This window comes from Antechinus flavipes, chromosome 3, assembly GCF_016432865.1.
Source record: "Antechinus flavipes isolate AdamAnt ecotype Samford, QLD, Australia chromosome 3, AdamAnt_v2, whole genome shotgun sequence".
NCBI classification, from domain to species: domain Eukaryota; kingdom Metazoa; phylum Chordata; class Mammalia; order Dasyuromorphia; family Dasyuridae; genus Antechinus; species Antechinus flavipes.
In genome coordinates, this window is record NC_067400.1 from 633504776 (window position 1) to 633515387 (window position 10612).

Here is a 10612-nt window from a genome sequence, read left to right on the forward strand (position 1 = left end):
ACGTTCCACCAGATCTAGAATAAATTACTTTGCTGGGCAGACCGGTAGTGAGAGCCAGAAGGGTAGCAGATAGCAGAATACTGGCTTTACCCAGAAGGTAATGGGGGAGAAAGATTGTTTTCTAAAAAAACAAACAGAAGCAAAGATATAATTGTAAGTTTCTCTCCAGAGTTGAGTTATATCTCCTGAGTTTTGGGGGAGGCTCCCTCTTCTCTGTAGTCACCATATGAATGGATAGGAAACTGTTAACGGACAGGCTGTTACATTTTTATTCTAAACATTTTTTGCCTGCTACACTGCCGATGTTATCGTTTACCTGAATTTGCCTTCTCCTTGGACTTCTGTGGATTTGTAGAGTCCATCTCCTGTACTTTATTCTCACCTCTCCCTTTCAGAATCCTTTCTCTTCCTTCAAGGTTCGGCTTACATGAACCTTCTCCACAATCCTTCCCTCAACCACCACGTTCAAAGTGCTCAAAACCTCCCCAAATTTTCTAATCAGACTCTGGACTCTCCTTTACTCACACCTCTCCCTACTTCACATGTTTACACATAAATGATGGTGATTTCTGATTGGAGACATTCTCCCAGGTGATCCTCATAACTCCCCAATAGAGAACCTAAGAATGACTAATCCTGGTAGTTGGAGAGAATCAAGGCACACAGTGCAGTGACTTTCCAGAGGCCTCCTAGAGGCTACGCTAGAATGTTACCCCAATTATCTGTGTGTATGTTATCAGCCTTTCTTCTCCACCTCCTTGGTGAAATGGAAGTCTCTGGAAGGCAGCTCCTACCTCCAACAGAGCCTTGGATAGAGTATTGTTTCTCAAACAATTTAGTTCAATCCCTACCTCTCACCCTTCACCTTTGGTAGCTTTAGGTAGAGATACACAACCATTGGTTGGGACTCATCGAGACTTCTATGAAATGGAGAACATAGTACCTGAGGCACTTGAGAGGGTCAAAATAGATGCTATATAAGAGCCACTTCATGACATTTAGAGTGCTCTGTCAATCTTTTTAAAAATTATTTTACCATGTGTCACAAGTTCAGAACTTAGGGTCCAAGCTTAATTTAATTAATAGGTTACCTTCAAGCAGCAATAACTTAAACAATGTTTGTTGAAAGAGTGAAGGGATGATTGAATAAATGTTACATTGGTAATAGCATGAGGACAACACACTTCAAATTCCCTCCCATTTTGCTTTCTTTTCTTAGACTGTAAAATTTAAAAGTTCTTCTGCATTGCCCAGTAGAAAATTCTCATTTGGGGAAAATACAAATGTGAATGAGGTAATGGGAAATACTGTGAGACTGGGGGTCCCTCTTATAACTGGGGGACAAATGCATGAACAAGAAACTAAGGCACAAGAGGAAATTACTTTTCTGAGTTGTCAGAAGGCAAGTCAGAATGTAAGCCCAAGTCGAAATTCAAGGCAAAGATTTTATGCGGCCCTGATGAATTACACTACCTCTATTCCAGCCACAAAGCTTTTCTTCTGACAGTAAAGTTGTAAAGATTTTTCCCCCAAATACATCATATGGCAAGGATCTGTTTTCCCATGAGATTATCCAGGCTTTAGTTTTTTACTCTAGAAGAATATTCATATTTACTATACTAATCAATCCTTCTTATTTAACTAACTTCAACAAGGGATGGATTGCATCTGAAAGCTTTCCAAAATTAATAAACTGATATTTGCTTTTCATATGATAGTTCTTTCTCAGGAAGTTTTCCTTTTATCTCACAAAGGGTAAAAGTGTATTTTTTGTAAAAAGTGAAGTGATAGTAGATAATGGACTAATTTTAACTGTTTTTGAATAGTCATTTTTCCATTTTTTATTTAGTCTGTTAATGATTAGCAGAAAGGAAAGGTATACATTTAACTTCAATACCCCAGAAACATTATAGTTTGTTGTTCTTCATCTGTTTTGCTACCATTTAATTCTATATTTATAAATGAAACTGTAATCAAATATATAATTTTGGATGTGCTATCTTCATTCTGCATCAAACTATATAATTCTGCTCATCTTTCCTTATACTTCTCTCCAATGAGAACGCTGATGTCGAACGAGATGTGACTTTCTATTAAAGGACTTTCCACACTCCTTACATTTATAAGGTTTCTCTCCGGTATGAATTTTGCTATGTTCAATAAGGGCTGAACTCCGACTGAAAGCCTTCCCACATTCCTTACATTGATAAGGTCTCTCTCCAGTGTGAATTCTCTGATGTACAGTAAGGGCCGAGCTTTGGCTAAAAGCTCTCCCACATTCCTTACATTCATAAGGTTTCTCTCCCGTGTGAATTCTCTGGTGTTGAATGAGGTATGAATTCCAATGGAAAGCTTTCCCACATTCCATACACTCATAAGGCTTCTCTCCGGTATGGGAACTTTTGTGTACAATAAGAGCTGAGTTCTGACTAAAGGCTTTGCCACATTCACCACATTTATATGGTTTTTCTCCAGTATGAATTCTCTGATGTTGAACGAGAGGTGACTTCCAATTAAAGGCCTTCCCACATTCCCTACATTTATAAAATTTCTCTTCAGAGTGAATGCTCTGATGAGCAATAAGGGCTGAACTCTGACCAAAGGTCTTCCCACATTCCTGACAGTGATATGGCTTCTCCCCAGTGTGAATTCTCTGATGCTGTATGAGACCTGACTTCCATTTGAAGGCTTTCCCACAATCTTTACACTGATAGGGTTTCTCCTCAGTGTGAACTCTCTGGTGGGCAATAAGGGCTGAGCTATGGCTGAAGGCTTTTCCACAGCCCTTACATTCATAAGGCTTCTCTCCAGTGTGAATTCTCTGGTGGCCAATGAGGTATGAGTTCCAGTTGAAGGTCTTCCCACATTCCTTACATTCATATGGTCGGTCTCGATTATGCGTCCTTTCATGATTAATAAAGTAAGAATACTGGGCAAAAGACTTGCCACAGTACTTACATATGTAAGGTTTCTCTCTAGTCTGAATTCTCTGGCCTTCTTTAAGGTGAGAGATTTCCTGGAAGTTTTTCCCACACTGCTTCGATTTCTCAGTTTTCCCTCTCATGCGAATTCTCTGCCGGGGGATCATCCCTGCATTCTGGTTGGAAGTCTTTTCAAACTCCTCACAATTCCAGGATTTCTCAATCTTACACAGACTTGGGGGTTGAATCAGGCCTGGAAGATCCTCAACGTCATTCTCACTGCTTGACACCTTGGGCCTGCACAGGCTCCTGTGGATTTCTTGGCCCATGTCACCATGGTCATGGTCTCTTTGCTCAAGAAGAGTTTTTGGGTCCAGAATCAATTGCCTGAGATCGCTTTGCTGGGAAATGAGCTTCTTCGGGATCTCTCCTGCCAGATTTTGCAATTGTTGCCATACCCTAATCTCTTGGATGGGACCTCCCACAAAGGCTTTGTTCCTGAGAACGTGGCCAGGGACTCCTTCCACTGACATCTCTTCTGGTCCCACACCTTGCCTTTCAGGTGACTCCGGGTCCTTGAGGTTAGTATCCCAAGCTGAAAGAAAAGGGAAACAGATGTTGAGCCCACAGGACTGGACGGCTAGTCCCAGGGAGTACATATGAAATCCCAGGCAAAGCTTATTCTCAGCCCAACCCATACTGGAATCCAGAACCCTCCCACCTCCTTCCCTGCGGGGACTTCAACCTCGTCAGCCCCAGAACATTCACTTTACACAACATAATCCCAGAGGAGGAAGGACATCATCCAATTTCAAAGCCTGCCCCATTGCAGGGACAGCAACCGCCCAGTGCCAGAGCTGGAAAGTCCCCCTTTTCATCTGACAAACTGAGAAAGTGAGGTTCAGGAAGTGAGGGAACTTGCTGACATGTCCATCGAGTGCCTGTGTGTGTGTATTCAGACAGACCTTCTCCAGGGGCCTCTGCCATCCCATATGAAGAAAGAACGCTTAAGAGCTCTCAACTTCAGAGTCCAGGACAGGGAGCTGGAAAAATCCCCATGAGGCCGGGCCCACTGGACCTTGCAGACTTCCCTTTCCTGAATCTAGAGGCCCATTAGTCTGGGCTCTGTCCTCCAGAGTTGGGCCCTGCCCTTTCTATCCCTTAATTCTGATCCCCAAGTCTGGGGAGGAAGGTCTGCTTTGAAAAATCATGGGGAGAGAGACCCCCACTTTCCAGACCCTCGTCCAGTCTGTGGCAGTGAGCCTCCTCTGTATGGCCAGGTGAACACTGAAAGCAGGAAGCTTCAGTCTCCCAGGCACTTTGGATTCTGACCACTGACCTCTTTAATCCCCCTGCCCTCCACACACCCACCTGCACCCTCCAGGGCTTCCAATATGGCCACACAGAAGAGACCAGCCGGGCTGCTCCATTCACTGGCTCCTAACTGACCCCTGGGATGTTCACCTTCAGACAAGGAGGGGCTCCCAGCAGCATATCCCAACGAATCCCATGTATGTGACTCTTGCTCTCCCTCCAACCAGGAGATGAGGTCTGGCTTGGGACCAGGAAGCCCTGCTCACGGGGGAGAAAATGAGACAGCTTTGCACATGCTGAAGGTAGAAGGTCAGGGAGGAGAGAGGCAAAGTATGGGGGGAGGAGTGACCAAGGTGGGACAAGAGGCTCTGATTCTGTGATCCTGAGGGGGGTTACCAAACCCGGGCCCTTCCCAGCTTCTGGGGAAGCCCAGATTTGCTCTGGAACAGTCTTCCCAGTGAGCCTCCCAGCCCTGCTCCAAAAGCCCGGGATCAGGGAGACCATCACTTCCCCTGGTCTCAGTCTGCACAAAAACAAAATGACCTCGGCTGATCCTAAGGAACCTTGGGCCAACATCCCGGGGACCAAGAAGGCTAGAGTGTGTTTCTAAGGGGGCAGGAAGAGAGACAGTATGCTTCCCAACAAAGCTTCCCTTATTTAAGGACTTCAGAAGCTTCCAGTTCAAGCCCCCATCTTTGTTATTCTCTTGCAGGGTAACCTTAGGTCAATGATTTCCTCGCTTTGGGAGCAGTTTCTTCTACTTAAAATGAGGGATTACAGTAAATGCCCTCGAATGGTTCTGCAAAGACTGATATTCTACAATATCGCAGTACGTAGAGAAATATCTTGTGTCCCTTTCCCTGCTACAAGGAGAATAACTCCAGCTTATGGGAGTGTCCCTAAATGACAACAGCAGCCTCTGCTTTCAGAGATTCCTCGACTGAGCCAATAAAGAGGTCCTGCAGGGCTGTGCCCTACAGCCAGAACCCTGATTCTCCCAGGGCAGACCCAATTCCCAGGGGAAGCCGGCCTTACCCAGGGAGACCAGGTTCCTGTAGTTCTCCAGCATCACTTCCCTGTAGAGCTCCCTCTGAGCATCGCTCAGGCGTTCCCACTCGTCCCAGGTGAAGTCCAAGGCCACATCCCTGAAGGTCACCGCCTCCTGCAACACCAAACAGCCGTGCTGGCCCAGAGGCCACAAGCTTACAGAGCCCAAAGATGAGAGGGAAATGCTGGCTCTTGCAGAAGGGCCAGAAAGGACAGAAAGTAGATGTGAGTGTTCCGGTGTCCAAATTCAGCCCCCGACAGCCCCGCTGCTGACCTGCTGATGGATTAAGTAAGTGACTCCCCCGTCTGCCTTCACTTTCCAGACTATACCAGGAAAGCTGAACCTGATGATATCCTGGGACACTACCAAAGCCAGGAGGGAACCTCAGAGATACACTCACAGCCAGGGATCAAGTCAGCAGCTAGTTCTCCTCACTGACTGCCATGTGCAAGTACGTGGAGGAAGGCAGCCTGGTTTTGGGAACAAGAAGAGACCCCAACTCACCTCTCCTAGGCCCAACAGGACCCGGATGGATGTTCCATCCTCCTCCAGGCTCCCTGCTTGGATACAATCAAGAGACATCAGGCCTGTGGGAAGAGATTATAATTGCTGAAGGAAATCGGGGGCTGGCTTTTCAGTCTCTGAACCAATTAGACAAGACATCTCCTGATAGCAGCAAGAAGCATCCCATTACCCAGGGAGCAGGTGCATGTTTCATGGGGACATTTATATAACTACATACATAGATACATAGATACACACACACACACACACACACACACACACACACACACACACACATATACACTCAGAAGAGAGCCCTGAAATCTCCTAAGGTGAGAGAGCTCTACAAAGAGGTTGGGGTGAAGTTACAAAGTAGGGAATCATCTTCAGAGAAGGGATAACTCAGACTTGGAAGGGAAAGAGATTTCCCCCAGAATAAAGGAAAGCTGGAATTCTTTCCATACTTTATGTCTTGGGTCCCCTAATGAAGCCCAGGAACACCTGCTCAGCAACTTTAAAGGTATGGAAGAAAACACACAGAATCACAATGCACACCAATTGTCCTTAATGACAGTTGTCACGCATCATCTTTAAAATATTGGGACTCCAGGAGCAGAGCTGCTGATATGGAAAGTGCCAGCCTGAATCTCAGAGGCCTTCTCTGAGGGATGGGGGACAGAGGAGGCAATAAAGAGGGGAAAGGAGGGAGAAGCAGGTGATGGGAGGAACAGAATCTTGAAAATCAGGGTATGTCCCATGGACTCACGGAGAAGGTTAGAGATTCTGGACATTAGAGATTCTTGTGAATTTTCTTTGATTTATTTCATTTTTTCAAAAGAAGAGTAAGTTAAGAGTTGTCTCCTAGCTGCTCTACATTGAGAGTGCTGGTGGAGAGATAAGGGCCTTTCACAAAAGGGAATACCTAAATGTTAGTGACATTTTGTTACTTCCAGAAGTGAAATGAGAGAAATTCTGAAATTCCCTGGGGGAAATCTGGCCGGGATAACTAGCAAACATTATGATTTTTCAAAACTCCTCTACCATCCCCCAAATAGATTCAGAAGATTTTCAATCTTGCTTTATCAACACTGGCTCCTTTCCTGCTGCTACAAACATGATTTTATCTCCTTCATTGTTAGACAACTATTAATTGTTCCTATACCCCCTCATTAGAATGCCCTGTATCTCTCTCTCTTTTGGCAGTCAAATTTTTATAAGGGGCAATCTGCATTTGCCCACATCTCCTCCCACTCTCTTCAAGATACTTGGTGAACCTGGTTTCTAACTACAACACTCAGCTTTATTTTAACTCAAGCTCTGTCAAACTACAAAATTCAGTGACCTCTTCTCACTTTTCTTGTGGAGAAGGATAAGAGAATAAGCATTTGCTATACTCTTCTTATGTGCCACGGATTGTACTGGGTGCTTTAAAAATGTCTCATTTACTCCTCACAGCAACTCTGGGAGCAAGGTGCTATTACCATCCCCATATTACAGTTGAGGAAATTGAAGCAAATTCAGGTGAATTTACTTTCTCAGTCATACAACTAGTAAGTCTCCAAGTTCAGATCTGAACTCAGATCTTCCTAGACTCCGACTCCAAAGTTCTATCCACTACACTATCCTGCTGCTTTTCCACACATTCTAGCAATGACAAACCATCCCTACTTCTAGATACTGTGTCATCTTTTGAGTCCAGGGATCATACTCTGGCTTTTCGGGTATCAGTAAGACTGCTCCTAATGGATAAACCAATTCACAAGCACAGGGCCACAAAGGCAAAAAGATAAATCCCTCTCCTAGAGAACATTATATTCCATTGAGGCAAACAGGATCTCCACTTACCCAGTGGAGAGACACAAACACACAGGACACAAAGGAAATGTCCAGTAAGACGGAAGATGGGTGGTAAGACAGTCTAGTGCCTGCCAAAGAAATGCTAAGCAGAAGGCTTTCTTTGCATTTCTCCTGCATGTCTCGAGGAACTGAGCAGAGGTGTCACCGTGGGTACGAGGTGCCCGATTAGAGCTGAGGAGAGAGAGGAAGACTATAAAGATTTGGCAGACATCTGCATAGTAGAGTCCAGGTGAGCTAAGGAAGTCACCAAAGGAAGCAGAGATGAGTCTCCTCAAGGCCCTGGCTGGACCATCTTCTGTGTCTTCTTCTTTTAATTTTAGTTTTTTCAAATTTATTTGTTTTTGTGTCACATTGCTTTATGAATCATACTGGGAGAGAAAAATCAGAACAAAAAGGAAAACCAATGGAGAGGAAAAGAAAAACAGAAAAAAGAAGTGAACCTAACGTGTTGATTTATGTTCAATCCCCATAGTTCTTTTTCTGGATGCAGATGGCATTTTCTATCCGAAGCCTATTGGAATTGCCTTGGATGTCTTCTCTCTCAACACTTAACAGATTCTATCCATCTTCATGGGCACAGCAATCACTAGTGCACAAGGATATTCTCCAACCTCAATGATCTCCCCATTCAATAGAGCATAACCAACTTTACAAAACAGCTGGGCCAGGTCCTGTCCAAGGTGCTGAAGCCCTTTTTCTAGAGCCCTCCACCTGCAGCCTCAAGGATCTCTCCATTCAATTGAGCACAGCCACCCTTGCCTAAGCAGCTGGGCCAGGTCCTGTCCAAGGTGCTGAAGCTCTGCCCGAGGGGCTGGGGGGGAGGCGGGGGAGAAGTGCTCCTGAGTTTTCCATCTCCGTGGCTCAATGATTTTTCCATTCAACTGAGAACACTCATCCTTGTCCAAGCAGCTGGGCCAACCCTGTTGGAGCTCGCCAATGATCTCTTTATTCAACTGAGCACAGCCAACCTTACCTAAGCGGCTGCGCCAGCCCTGTCCGTGGTGCTGAAGCACTGCCCAGAAAGTACTCTTCCTGGGCTCTCCACCTTCTTGGCCCTCTGGGCCCCTCCCCAAATGGCCAATAAACATCTTAAACAGACTTCTTCCACTAGATCCTTGCTGAGCCCAAGGTCTGACCTGCCAAGGGCCAAGGGGAGGGCTTTTGCACAGACCTTACAAGTGAATCAAGAAGCTTTCTTCAGGTGAGAAGCAGCTTCATCCGGCAGAGAGAGGGCACGGCCAGGAAGTCAGTGCAGCAAGAGACAGAAGTGCCGCCGAGAGCGAGGCGACATCCGGGCAGGCGCCCACCCTTACTCTGAGGGAGGAGGAGACGAGCTGGTCCAGGGGCCCCAGGAAAGGAGAGGACAGACTAGCCTGAAGCGGTGACGGGGTCGGACCGGAAGGAGGCCCGAAGCACATCCAGGATCCAGGAGCCGCTGAATTCTGACCCCAACTCTGTCCCTTGGTCTCCCAGGCGCACATGGCTTGGACTCCAAGCGAGATCACAATCCCCTTCCCAGAAGGAAGAGCCTGGGGATGCCCCAGGCTGCGCCCCCGCTGCGAGCGCCCTCCCTCCTCCCTCCCTTCCAGGCTCACAATGACGAGCTCCCGGCACTCGGGGAAGCGCACCTCCCGACCGGCTCCCCTGCCCCGCCCCTCCCCCAGGCGCTGACGCACCCACGCGGGAAGTAGCACAGCCGGAGCCGCCCACGCACGCCCCCGAGCCGAGACGCGCCCCCGCGCACGCAGGAACACGGGGCCGCAGAAAGACTCACCTGCGCCGGCCCGCGGCTGGGCCATCTAGGAGTGAGGCTCCCCGCGCGGAGACCTCTGGGAAGCGGAAGTGGCCCGCTTGTAGGCTGAGCCGCCTTTCCTACGCGCAAGCGCTCCCACTGTACTCGGGGGTCACCTGGGGTGAGGCCAAAGGACACTTCCGATTGTGGAACCGGATGTGGATTGCGGGGGAGGGGATGGAAGGGGCGGGGATGATGCTTACGGGCCTGCGCGTTTTGAAAGCCAACTTTGCGGAGCGGGACCCCGGTCCCCCTGAGAAAGGACCGGTGGTTCCTCCCCGCCCCCCCAAAACTAAAAGCGTGTCTCGCTGCGCATGCGCTGTTCTTTCCCAGCGGCTTAGCCGGCCACGAACTTGCAAAGTGGGCTCCTTTTTGGCTCCACGCTGCGATTGGTGCGGCCGTGCACGTCCCCCTCCCCCCGGATCCCCGAAATTCCCACCCCAGCCGCCAGGTCTTTCCTCCTTGAGAAAATGGCGCCTGAAGGAGCGTTTCCCCAGGTCGCTTCTCCCCTCCCCACCCCCCTGTTTCAGGTGAGGACGTCATCATCCAGTCAGTGCTCCAGAGTATTCCTTAAGCTCCTACTGGGTGCCAATCACCGTCCTAGTCCCGACACTAAAGCGAACCCTTCTGTGCCCTCACAGAACATCCGTCCTGCAGAGAAAACAATAAAATAAAAGACAAGTTTGGGGAGGGGAGCGCGCCTTCCCCCCCCCCCCCCCCGCCCACGCGCAGGTCAGCTTCTCTCGGGACTGAAGAAGCCGTGGGATTCTCAGCCCCTGCGGCCTCAGCAGCCTCTCCGAAGGACCGCGCGGCTCCCTCCCGAGGAAGGGGCTCTAAACGTGCCCTCAAAACTGGCTGCTTCCCCCAGCTGCCCGACCCCACGCAGTCAGGCGGAGAGTGCTTCTGGAAACATGGAGGGTCTCCGTCCACGATCCACGCATGTCCAGTCGTTCTACGATTGTTCCCTGGTGCCGAAAAACCTTTCAGTTGGTTGCTGAGTCAGGACAGTGTAAATGGAGGGTCTTTCTTCCTTCCCGTTATCCATCAGGAGTAAGGATGACGCTGAGTGAGGACCACTTCTCCTCCTCCTCCCTTCCATTAGGCTGGTTCATGAGTACACGGCTTCCTCCGAGCCTTGTCTGGGACGGAGTAATCTCTGGGTGGGAACTGCCTTTC

At 48.3% G+C, this 10612-nt stretch overlaps 1 protein-coding gene across 2 annotated transcripts in view; it reads right to left on the reverse strand.

The window, feature by feature from the left end:
• LOC127556868 (zinc finger protein 383-like) overlaps nt 1–10154 on the reverse strand; it is a 28409-nt gene extending 18255 nt beyond the window's left edge. The window contains exons 1-5 of one of the 2 annotated variants that reach the window (XM_051990351.1): nt 9419–10154; nt 5788–5870; nt 5271–5397; nt 4293–4493; nt 1807–3516 (exon numbers count right to left, since the gene is read on the reverse strand). In XM_051990351.1, the coding sequence (XP_051846311.1) occupies nt 2042–3516; nt 4293–4493; nt 5271–5397; nt 5788–5870; nt 9419–9443 (1911 nt within the window). In that variant the 5' untranslated portion in view covers nt 9444–10154 and the 3' untranslated portion in view covers nt 1807–2041. Of the gene's footprint in view, nt 1–1806; nt 3517–4292; nt 4494–5270; nt 5398–5787; nt 5871–9418 lie in introns of those variants that run through there. The other variant, XM_051990352.1, reaches the window with a different exon arrangement.
• Nucleotides 10155–10612: the final 458 nt, after the last annotated feature.